The 11,369-nt window shown below is 65.7% G+C and overlaps 5 protein-coding genes across 5 annotated transcripts in view; 3 read left to right on the forward strand and 2 right to left on the reverse strand.

The window, feature by feature from the left end:
• PFL1_05251 (uncharacterized protein) overlaps positions 1–1,625 on the forward strand; it is a gene marked incomplete at both ends in the record, with an annotated part of 3,550 nt that extends 1,925 nt beyond the window's left edge. The window contains one exon of the mRNA XM_007882779.1: positions 27–1,625. Within this exon, the coding sequence (XP_007880970.1) occupies positions 27–1,625 (1,599 nt within the window). The remainder of the gene's footprint in view (positions 1–26) is intronic.
• A 540-nt stretch (positions 1,626–2,165) lies between these two features.
• PFL1_05252 (uncharacterized protein) lies at positions 2,166–3,038 on the reverse strand (the record flags this gene model as incomplete). The annotated part of the gene is made up of 4 exons (XM_007882780.1): positions 2,166–2,236; positions 2,372–2,464; positions 2,685–2,792; positions 2,942–3,038. 4 exons carry the CDS (start codon positions 3,036–3,038, stop codon positions 2,166–2,168), a joined length of 369 nt encoding a protein of 122 aa, XP_007880971.1.
• A 2,307-nt stretch (positions 3,039–5,345) lies between these two features.
• PFL1_05253 (uncharacterized protein) lies at positions 5,346–5,750 on the reverse strand (the record flags this gene model as incomplete). Its single annotated transcript, XM_007882781.1, has 3 exons — positions 5,346–5,438; positions 5,533–5,589; positions 5,691–5,750. The coding sequence occupies 3 exons, from the start codon at positions 5,748–5,750 to the stop codon at positions 5,346–5,348; spliced, it is 210 nt and encodes a 69-aa protein (XP_007880972.1).
• Positions 5,751–6,166: 416 nt separating this feature from the next.
• Positions 6,167–6,813, forward strand: PFL1_05254 (uncharacterized protein; the record flags this gene model as incomplete). Its single annotated transcript, XM_007882782.1, has 4 exons — positions 6,167–6,344; positions 6,460–6,526; positions 6,643–6,677; positions 6,785–6,813. The coding sequence occupies 4 exons, from the start codon at positions 6,167–6,169 to the stop codon at positions 6,811–6,813; spliced, it is 309 nt and encodes a 102-aa protein (XP_007880973.1).
• Positions 6,814–9,554: 2,741 nt separating this feature from the next.
• PFL1_05255 (uncharacterized protein) lies at positions 9,555–11,341 on the forward strand (the record flags this gene model as incomplete). The annotated part of the gene is made up of 5 exons (XM_007882783.1): positions 9,555–10,003; positions 10,164–10,305; positions 10,429–10,490; positions 10,594–11,151; positions 11,248–11,341. 5 exons carry the CDS (start codon positions 9,555–9,557, stop codon positions 11,339–11,341), a joined length of 1,305 nt encoding a protein of 434 aa, XP_007880974.1.
• Positions 11,342–11,369: the final 28 nt, after the last annotated feature.

Genomic DNA, 11,369 nt, shown 5'->3' on the forward strand with positions numbered 1-11,369 from the left:
GTGCGGCCCCGACATCGCCGACCGAGGACGTCGCCGATGCATCGGCCGCCTTTGACGGCGACGAGTCGGTCGACCGGAACGGTGGCGCCGACGACGGCGACGACGCGGCGGCTGCGGACGCCGAGCGCGAGGCCGAGGCGCTGCGCCGGCGCAACGACAAGCTGCGCGTCGGCGACAAGGGCCCCATCCTGCTGCTGGTGGGCCCGCCGGGCACGGGCAAGACGTCGATTGCCAAGTCGCTGGCGTCGGCGCTCCAGCGGCCGTTTACGCGCCTGTCGCTCGGAGGCGTGCGCGACGAGGCCGAGATCCGCGGCCACCGCAGGACGTACGTGGGCGCCATGCCCGGCTCGATTGTGTCGTCGCTGCGCAAGGTGGGCGTGTCGGACCCCGTTATCCTACTCGACGAGGTTGACAAGCTGGGCAGCGGCAACGGCCTCCACGGCGACCCGATGGCGGCCATGCTCGAGGTGCTCGACCCGGAGCAGAACCACACCTTCAGCGATCACTACGTCAACGTGCCCATCGACCTGAGCCGCGTCCTGTTCATCGCCACGGCCAACACGCTCGACACGATCTCGCCGCCGCTGCTCGACCGCACCGAGGTGATCCACATCTCGGGCTACACGCACGACGAAAAGACGGCCATCGCGCGCCAGTACCTGCTGCCCAAGCAGGTCAAGGCGCAGGGCCTGCAACCGGGCGACCTGGTCGTGTCGGACGAGGTGCTGCTCAAGATTGCCATGGGCTACACGCGCGAGGCCGGCGTGCGCACCCTCGAGCGCGAGGTGGGCGCCCTGGCGCGCGCCAAGGCCGTCGAGTACGCCCAGGCCAAAAAGGGCGCGCTGCGCGACGACGCGGGCAACGCCGTCGCCTACGACCCCGTCGTCAAGGTCGAGCAGCTGGAAAAGTACTTGGGCCCCGAGACTTTCGAGCCCGAGGTGGCCGAGTCCGAGGCGCGGCGGCCGGGCGTGGCGACGGGCCTGGCCTACCAGGGCTCGGGATCGGGCGGCATCCTGCACATCGAGTCGGTGCTGCTGCCGCCGGGCAGCGGCAACCTCAAGCTGACGGGCTCGCTGGGCGACGTGATCCGCGAGTCGGCCGAGATTGCCATGTCGTGGGTGCGCGCCCACTCGTTCCAGCTGGGCATCGTCAAGACGCGCGACTCGGAGTTCCCGCGCAACGACGTCCACCTCCACCTGCCCTCGGGCTCGATCCCAAAGGACGGGCCTTCGGCGGGCGTCGCCATGACGTGCGCGCTGGTGAGCCTGTTTACCAAGACGCCGCTCTCGCCCTACCTGGCCATGACGGGCGAGGTGACGCTGCGCGGCGTCGTGATGCCCGTCGGCGGCATACGCGAGAAGCTGACGGGCGCGTCGCGCGCCGGGATCCGCAAGGTGCTGCTGCCGCACCGCAACCGCAAGGACGTCGAGGCCGACCTGCCCAAAAAGGTGCGCGACGAGCTCGACATCCGCTACGTGCGCACCGTCTGGGAGGCCCTCGAGGCCGCGTTTGGCACGCGCCTGTTTGAGAATGCCGCCATGGCCCTCGAGGCCAGCGGCTACAATGACGAGGGCATCCGCGAGGGCCGCCGCCTCATGAGCGAGATTGTCGACTCGCGCCTCTGAGCGCTCGCCGCGGGTGCTGCTGGGCGCAAGAGCGTGCCTCTGCCCTTCTAGCTCAGCGAGCGAGGCGAGCGAGGGAAAAGGACGCGAGTTGTCCCTGCACTTGTGAGTTGTGCTTCGCCGGTCGACTGGCGCCGCCCATTCCCTGGCGGCCCGACCTGGCCTCACCGCCGACCCGATTCCTTTCCGACTTTCGTCCTCGTCCTCGTCCTCTCGTCTCCGTTCCCTCCCCTCTCCTGCTCTCTTGTTCCTCCTGTTGTTGTATTATCCCCTGCCTCCCGTCTCTTCCTCCAGCCTACCTCGAACCATTTTGAGCAACGTCCGCAGTGACCCGGAGGTCCGCCTGCCCGTCGACGAGGTAAGTGCGAAAGCATGGCATGCGTGCGGCATTGCATGGAAGGACGGGAGAAGAGTGACGAGACAGACGGGCGAGAGGGAGAGACTGACCGAAGACTGACAGACAAGGGGATGTCGAAGGAGAGAGAGAGAGAGAGAGAGAGAGAGAGAGAGAGAGAGCGAGGAGAGAGTTGGGGCGAGGGGGCGTCATGCGTTGAAGCGGAGGATGAAGTTGACCAGGACGGCGATGAGGAGCATGACGGAGAGCATCGTCGGACCTGTCGGGCAGACGGTGAGTGGGACGGCGCCATCGTCCGGGCGGGCCAGAGGAAAGGAAGAGGGTTAGTCTCGAACCTAACTTCGATCCTCGATCCTCGATCCCGACCTCGATTCTCGGGGGACGAGGTACGTACCGAGACGGTCATCGTATGGTCCCGAGCCGCGGTTGCGGATGGCCTTTGCACGCCAGTGATATGTGACGAGGGCGTAGACCATGATCGCCATGGCTAGTCGGTGCGACGAGCAAAGAGGTGAGTGGTGGTGGTGGTGGTGGTGTTGGTAGAGTTCAGCAATCGATCCGTAGAGGAAGGTGGCATCCTCGGCGCCCTCCTCTGACCGTCGTCCCCAGCCAGGTCGAGCAGCAAGCAGCAGCAGCAGCGACCATCGACTCGAGGACGCCCGAGGCAGAGGGACACCGAGAGTGGGCAGAAACTCGACTCGACTCACCGACAAAGGAAAACATGGCGGCGCTGATCCTGCCGATCTTGTCGCCAAAGTTGAGCAGGCCGGCCGCGAGGGCCGAGAGGGTCACTGTGAAGTTGAGCCATGAAAGGACTGTTGGAGGGGCGCAACGACGTCGGTCCATAGGAGAGAGAGAGAGAGATGGATGAGTCAGTGGTGCGGCCCGCGGGTGTCGGTCGTCTGGTCGAGGCCATTGTTGGCGGTGGCCAGGCGTCGCCGTCGCCGTCAGGTTCAAGACGCACAGGTTCGCTCGTTTGCAAAGAAGACCTTGGGCTCGACGCGGACGGGCAGCGCGATGCGCTTTCCCGCCGTCCGCTGGAGGAGTGGCTGCGTCGACATGGTGGGCGGGCGGGCGCCGTGGCTAGTGCGCTGCGAGTCGGGTGGAGGGATGGCAGGAAAGGAGTGGGCGACGGCGGGCAAGACGAGGCAGTGGCGGTGTTGGTGGTGCTGGCGGCGGCGGGGATGCGGATGCTGATGCAGGGTGCGGATAGGGTGTTGGGTCGTGTCAGCCTGTCGAGGTGGTAGGAAGGCGGGGACCGGAAAGGAGTGGTGATGGTGGTGGTGGAGGGGGATGGGGCAGCAAGGCAAGGCAAGGAAGAAAAGTTGAGATGCAGCTAGAGGGGAACGACGGGCGGGTTCGGTCATCCACCCAGCAGCAGCAGCAGCAGCAGCAGCAGCAGCAGCAGCAGCAGCGATCCGGCAGCCAGGCCAACGGTGCGGTGGTAGCGGTACCTCCTCGCGCCCTCTGACGACGGCGTAACAAGCAAGCAGTCGGGTCAGCCAGACCAAGGAACGGGTGGACCTCTCCGCCCTCGACTGCTACCGGCCTCTGCCTTCTGCCTTTTGTCCGCCTAGCCTTGCGGGCGCCAGCCAGCCAGCCAGCAGGCAGGGAGCAGCGATGGGCGCAAGCAGGCTAGACGACGGCCACCATGAACTGGACCATCACCATCGCCACCACCCTACCATCATCTCGACGAAAACCGAGCGAGCTTGATCTCTATCTGGTGACAGCAGTCCGTCTTGCCCATCTCGTCCCGGCGCGGGCTGGATCGAGATCCAGGGCCGCAAGCAAGCTCAGACACACATGCAAGCAAGCCGCCGCACCAGAGCGAAGGGCGCAGGGCCTGTCGGGTCTGGCCTGTCCTGGCCAGGCAGGTTGCGCGTGCCTCGACCTAGCTTGGACTCACAGCTCTCTGACGACGTGGGGTGGGGCCAGCAGCAGGCTGGCAGGCTAGGGGGGCGGCTTCTCGACGGTCAGGCAGGCAGGCCCTGGCTGGCCCGACCATCGAAATCGAGTCGAGTCGAGTCTAATTCCACGCACCAAGCTGCAGCGCGCATCCCTCGCCGGGCCAGGCCAGGCCAGGCCAGGCCTCCAGGGCCCAAGCTAGGCTCAGCTTGGGCCCTTGGCGGGTTCCCCTCTCGACCCTGGCCAGGCGAGGCGAAGGCTTCTTCCGGAAAACGACGAGGTTCGGGCGGCCCGACCACCCAACCAGCTCGCCACCCGCCGGTGCCATGTCGTCGCAGCGCATCGAATCGAAGGCTATCATCGCAAGTCTTGACGAACCGGTGAGGCTCGACACCACCTAGCATGCGACGCTGACTTCGTCAAGGCAGCGGGCAGCGGCGACGACGACGACGACGACGACGAGCGCCAGGCCAGGCTGGCAGGCCCAAATTCCAAATTCAGGCCCGCAACCAGAGCCTGGCTTTGCCTGGCCAGGCCAGGCCTTGCCTGCAATGCGCCAGGCGGGCGGCCAATCCTCAATCTGCGCTTTCGCACGTGCGCACCCCCCCGCTGCCCCCTTCTCGCTGGCTGGCTGGCTGGCGGGCTGGGCCCCGCTCCATCCCGCCCGCCCCCAAACCCGGCAACGGCGACGCCGACTTGGGCACCGCAAGTCCGCAACCCGCCGCTTGGTCGCCATCGCTTCCCGTCGTCGTCGCCGTCGTCGTCTCCGGCCATGCCCTGGTCCCGTCCGGCTTTGGCCCGCCGATACCGTGCCGACCGACCGGTCGTCCGTGCGATAGGCGCGGGCAGCCAGCCCCGACACTCATCCGCCGGACAAGCCTGCCACATCGATGCGTGCGAGCCCCTGATACCGCCGGCACCGAGCTTCGTTCATGGTCGCGTGAGCCGCCCCTCTCTCTATCGGCGGGCTGCTGCTCACCCATCAGCTCCCGACGTCACAATCTTTTCGCCACCTTGAGAGCAGGCGGTCTGTGTCCGTCCTCCTTCTTGGTACTCCGGGTCGCTTCGAGCCGGGCTCTCACTCACGTCGAGGGCCGTCTGGACTGCGACTGTCCTCTCGACGACGACGACAACGATCAGGTCCGCAGTTTACGCGACCACACGCACCGCTATGCCGGGCTGGCCTGGTCGGCTCTCGTCCGTCCAGATCAGGCCAGCCCAGGCCACTCCGATCGATGCACGGTGGCTCTAAAAGTCTGCGTTTGGGTCGTCTGTTGTTACAAAAGAGGTGGTGCCGTCTCGATGAGGGAGGGGGCAGGTCGCTCTGCTGACTCGCCGCTGAGCGGCCTTCTCAACTTCTTCTGCTGTCGAACAGCCAAGGAGCAGAAAGGCCTCGAGCGAAGGCTCCTGTTGCGCTGCGCGTGGGCCAGGGGCGAGTGGCAACACCGAGCTCGGCGCCCTCATACCCGTCGTGCCGGCTCGTGCTTGGGGTCGTTGGTGACCGGGTTGGGATCCTGGTAGCCGATGGCCGGCGGGCCTACTGCAGCATGGATCTGTTAGGAACGGCGTTGTAGCAGCCGGGAGAATAGCGGGGTCAGCAACCGCCTCGTGGAGAGGGTGAGCGCACCGGTCCTGCCCTTGACTCACAGCGCGATCGTCTCTCCTGCTCTTCCACACGGCGGCAGTGAGCCAGAGACCCCAGATCTGTCCAACAAGCAAGCCAGAGACAGGGAAGAAGGTCAGCTCCAGCTCTATGCAGAACCACACAAGTCTGTCGCCGCCACTGCCGCCTCTTGGCTACTCACACCGAGGCCAGCGAGGCCCGTGACGGTCGCTCGGTGGGCGAGGTCGACAAACTTCTGCATCGTTGCGCGCGGTCTACGGTCGGGCGTCTCGGCGATGTCGAAGGTTCAGTTGAGTGGAAGAGATCGAGGCGGCTTCGGAAGAGCTTGCGGTGCGTTTTGTCGTCGTCGTCGTCGTCGTCGAGCAGGAGAGCAAGGTGGCTCGAGTGGTGGGTCGATCCGTAAGCAAAAAAGTCGGGGCGGCGGGTGGAGGTGGTTCTGGTTCGGCTCCGAGGCGCCCGCTCGAGCCGGCTCGTCTCCCCCACACTCTTGTGGAGGCACGCCTCTGGCCTGGCCTGGCCCGTCCGCCCGGCTCGGCGACGACGTCTTCCGGCGGCCGCATCGAACCTCGGCTTGCTCGGTCGTCTCCACCACCTCCTCTCATCCCTCCCTCCGGAAAAGCCTCTCGGATACCCCACCCGCTCTACCGCTCGCCCAACATGCCCATCGTCCACATCGTGCTCGTCAAGGTCAAGGACGCCGTCCTCAACAATGGCTTCGAGGAGTTCAAGGACAAGTGCAGCCAGCTCAAAAACGTGCCCGTCGCCGCCCAGAAGCTCCAGGACCACAAGTGGGGCCCGCCCGCCTACCCCGGCCGCACTCAGGGCTACAACTGGGGTGAGTCTGCGACTGTGGATGCTGGGAATGAGTGTCCAAGCTCGCGAAAGGCTGACCTGTTCGAGATATCCTTCCCCGGCTTGCTGCTGCGCCGGTCTCGCCCGCTTACTGCCAGGCCTCTACTCGCTCTTTGCGACGAGGGAGGACTACGAGGTCTACCGCGACGATGAGGAGCACAAAAAGTCAGTATTAGTGTGCAGAGGGGGTCCGTAGCCGACCCGACTGTCCCAGGGCCTCTCCGAGCTGACTTGATCCTCAACGCGCTCCCTGCCTTGCCTCGACCCGCCCCGCGCCGCAGCTTCTCCAAGACCGTCATCCTGCCCAATGCCGATGGTGAGCAGGCACTGCATGCGCTCGGGTCCGAATGCTTCACCTGGGCATATCGCTGATCGTCCCTTCGCTCCACTCCACTATCCTTCGCCCCCTGCTTCGCACCGCAGAGGTGCTGGCGTACGACTTTGAGATCTGAGAGCCCCTTGACGTCGTTCTGGTATGTCGACCGCAAGGCGGCCCCCGGTCTGTATCCACACCTTGAACACGACATATAGATGCCAATCAACCACTCGATGCTGCTGATATGACCGCAGGAGTGCGACAGGGCCGCGAACCGGAAGGCGGGCCGACCCGCGCCTCGCTCCGAGCCACCGGGCTGCGGCTTCCTCGATGGCTCGCCACCAATCCGAATCCTTGCTGACAGAAAGCGATGCCCTACCATCGTTGGAGCGGACCGCCCTCGGTGAATCGTCGGTCCCGTGTCGCGTCCCCCGCCCCGTTCTGGCCAAAACCTTAATCATGACAGCCGACCGGAGGCGCGGTACCGACCCACGGAGCCAGCCAAGCGCGGATCGTCCCCGTTTCGGCCCGGTCGCGTCGGGCATGGCTCTCTGTTGCCACGGTCGCGCCGGACGAACCGCAGGCAGGGGCCTTGGGGTATGGAGAAGGGGCGGAAGACCGGTTGGCAGGCAGCAAGAAGAAGCAAGCAGGCAGGCTTGCGGGCCAGCCCGAGTGGGCTGCATTAAAGGTGACGTCCGTTGCGGAAATGCAGGCGCGGCTAAAGCACCCGCGCCGTAGCGTCTGCCCTGGGGGCCTGATTCTCCTGCCCTGCCCTGTCTTGCCCCCGTGCCCGGCTCTTCCTTCAGCTCGACGACGACCATCATGCATCGATATGGCCTTGCACGGCGGGTGCTCCCGTCGTCGTACGTTGTTCTGGCCCGTACGTGGATGCGTCACAGGGCTCGGTGTCGGAGCGGCCGCAGGGGCGCACGGTGAGTACCCTCGATTTTCGTCGCGTTGAGGCCTTCGTATGCGCCACCGGCCGCAGAGGTGCTGTTCGATGCCGTGGATGACCTCTGCCGGCCCCACACCATGCATGGGAAACGCAGCGCCATCGATGCAGCGATCCAGGTCCCCCGGCTTCGGGGCCCACGGGGCGGGTAGAACTGAACTGGAAACCTCATGCACGAGCTAGGCGCATAACGCCGGCGACGGAAGGCGACGAGGCTGCGCTGCACCTTCCTCCGCAGCGTCGTGGACAGGTAAGGCGAGTACGTACAGGCAGGCAGGCGGACCGGCAAGCAAGCATGACCTTCGTCAACCGCTCCGCCGTTGGTCCCGCCCACTCGACGCTCTCTCGCAGCAAAGGGGCCTTTCGGAACCTCCCCGAGGTCGCCCTCGCCCAGCCGAACCCAGCTCGCCCTTTCCGATGGCACATCACCTCGTTGTCACGAACGCTGGCTTCCCGGCTCGCGACTTCGAGGGCGGTCGGTCGGGCGTAGCCACGGCGAGCTGCGCAGGTCGGTAAGTCCTATCTCCGGGACGATCCCTGGCTCGTGAAACCAGCGCACAGCACCCGCACAGCACCCGCACAGCACCCCAACCGGTGAAACCGACCCCATATGCGATAGGGCTACTCTGGCGAAACCGAACCCACCCGCGACGGAGCTGCGGCCGTCAACGAGCATCCGGCGAGCTCGGACGTGCTGGATGTTTGATTGCCATCGGCGGGTTGGAAATCGCCCTCATCCGACCAGAACGAGTACGTCCAGGCCAATGCTCCGGCATGCACGGCGGGGCGTCGACGACCATGCATCGATCCATAGCCCTGCGTCGTCACCGTCGTCGTCGGCGTCACCGTCTTCGACGCTCTAGCCTTCGGTTTTGCCGTGTCGCCCGCCCACGAGGGGAGCTAGAACTTGCTTTAACCGCACCGTTGTCACGAACCCTCGTACGTCAAGCGGCAGAAGAAAGCCAGCGGGTCCATCGGCCAGGCTCACGACCACGGTCTCGCCTGTCGTCTGGGCTGAGACGTCGAGCGACCTCCGCCATTCGTAGCCTCGAAGCTAGAAGGACGGACTCCTCGGGCGATGGCCCCGATAACCCAGGCGCAAGCAAGACGAGGGGCACAGCCCGCCCCGGTGTTGTTCACCCCGCCGTCCGCCAGAGGATCCTGGCGATGGCCAGCGAGGGACGGTGAGCAGGGGCTGACGCTGCCCCGGACGGGCGAAGGGCAAGCAATCGCACCGACCGCCTTGGGTTACGCCGGCCGAGTGGCGAGCCAAGGCCGCTCGATGCTTTGCGGCAGGACGCTCGACAGCCAGATGCGGGGCACGGTGGGGGGCTGAACTCGGTCGTCTTTCCCGCTATCCACCCGTCGCTCTGGACGCAACCCCGCCATCCACGCGCGCCTCGCGCCTCGCGGACCTGCCCTCGCTAGCTGCACCACCCTCGTCGCCGTTTCGTCTGCGGTTCGCTCTTTCGCCCAGGCTCTTGCACCGCACCCCAAAGCCAGGCCGCCTCACAGCTTTCGCCTCTACCGTCGGTCATCGAGACTCGCCTCTGCCTTGCACCGCCACGCACCAGACGGTCTTGCCACAGCGCAACTCCCTCGATCTTCCTCTGCCTCGATGTCGGCTGGTCCGTCGCTCCCTTGGGCTTGGACTCTATATAGACGGCAGAGGCTCCCTCGGGACTCGTCCGCTTGCCAACCCCTCCGCGCCACAGTCCGGCTCGGCCCTAAATCTTTCTGGCTTCGACTGAGAGGCGCGTTCCGCATCGCTCGCCTTGGTGTGGCCAGCTTCCGGGACGATAGTCGAGCCGGCCTGCCGACGCATGTCGACCTGCTGCTCGTCAGGCATACGACAGTCCAACGCCTCCGGCTATCCGTCCGGCGCACGCCAGCCTGGCTTCCTACCTAGACGCGCCTAGACGACGATGCCGCCGCTCCGCAGGCCAGCGGCCAAGCCGTCACGGCCTTCGCCCGCATCAGGGGGTTCCGCCGACGAGCCCAGTCCGAATCGCCGCCAGCGTCCTCTCGACTCCGATGCGACGTCCGCCTCTGCTCCCTCCGCGACCTCCACCGCCGCGTCTTCGTCGACCGGCACGACGACGGCTCGAAGCTCCAACGCCTCGACACCTTCGCTGCCGGGCGTGCTGGTGGTGCCGTCGCTGGCCACTTCGGTCGCCGCCTCTTCAACCCGTGCTACGAGCGATGCAGAGAACAGGCCGGGCGTCAAGCATAAGCGCACCCTCCGCGCCTGCGAACGCTGCAGGATGCGCAAGCAGCGCTGCGACAGCGACCACCCGCCGTGTCCGAGCTGTCTCAAGGGAGGCCACGAGTGCATCTACTCTGGCGGATCCGGCATCGACCCCAAGCGATTAGAGTGGGTGCACCTTGGTGGCGACGTGCTGGACAGGGTCGGCTTCGCTGATCAGGTCAACGCTTCCCTCTCGAACACTCTGTGCTGTCTCTGCCCCCACCCCAATGCCCCCTGTACCCGTCGATCTGATGCCCCTGCGATGGGTACGACTCCGGCCGATCAGGGATCTCGAGAGGAACAATGTCAAGCTCAGGGAGGAGAACGAGGCGCTCAAGAGGGAGAACGAGGGGCTCAGAGGAGCTCGCACGGATGAGGGCGCAGCGCACCCGAGGGACAATGCCTTGCCGCCCGCAATCCTGTCATCGGTGAGTCGTGGCGCAGTCTACATGGAGTAGGAAACTGGCTCGTGTCGATGACGGCGACGTCCAGGTTGCTGACGGTTGTCGAAAGCGCGGACCCCTTCCCTCACTTCAATCTCCGAGAACCAGGTGTCTGGCATGCTGTCGAGTATCCCGGTCGCACCTGTGTCGCCCTCCGAGCTCTGCAGCGGGTGAGCCTTGGTGGCTGCAGACGCGGTGGCCGCCGCGAATGAGCGAGCGGCAACGCGTCCCGTGGCTGAATCGACAGGTCTCGTCTTTCCTCTGGCGCTCCAGCGCCGCGTCCAGGCTTTCCATCGACGAACTCCTAACGAGATTCGACCGCTCGAGGGCCCAGGGCCGCGGCATCACCTCTACCATCATCGACATCCCTGCAGGTGGAAACGACTCCGTCGAATACGACCAAGTTGCAAGGGGCGATACCAGGCTAGGGCTGGTTGCCATGACTCGCCTACGCTCCATCTCGCTCCACGTCATCTCCGCCGCCGACTCCAGCTGCATCGACTCGAGCAAGAGAGAAGTAGGACTTGCTGCTGCCACGACAGTAGCCGAGCCGGGCCTGGCAGGCGCTGACCTCGACGGTACGCTCTACGGGACGTCGCATCGCGTCGCTGCGTCGGCCGCTCAAGAGGCCGCCCTGCTGCGCCGCGCCGTCGGATACCTCGCCTGTCGCACGCCTTTCCTACCGAATCTGTCGGTGATCGAGTCTTGGCATCGCCATTTCCACAGCCGCGCCCTTCAACCTGCGGTAGGCGGCCAGCAGAGACCGGCAAGCGAGTCGCATCGGGCGGAGGAAGTGGTACCGGCCGCGGACCTCGACGTGTGGCACGAAATGTGAGGCGGTCGCCATGGAGCGGGACGGTAACGGAGCTCATCGTGTGTCATCCTGACCTTTGATCTTTCTCTCTCATTCCCGCCCTGGCATCACAGCATCCTGGCGTGCCTCTGCTTTCTCGGAGCAGTGCTGGATCGTTGCGCCTCGCCAGAGCGCGTCGAGTACGCAAAGGTGAGCGAGACCAGGTAGCAAGGTGGTGGCTCGTCAGCGCACGGCG

This window comes from Pseudozyma flocculosa (genome assembly GCF_000417875.1).
Source record: "Pseudozyma flocculosa PF-1 unplaced genomic scaffold scaffold00018, whole genome shotgun sequence".
In the NCBI taxonomy this organism is placed as follows: Eukaryota; Fungi; Basidiomycota; class Ustilaginomycetes; order Ustilaginales; family Ustilaginaceae; genus Pseudozyma; species Pseudozyma flocculosa.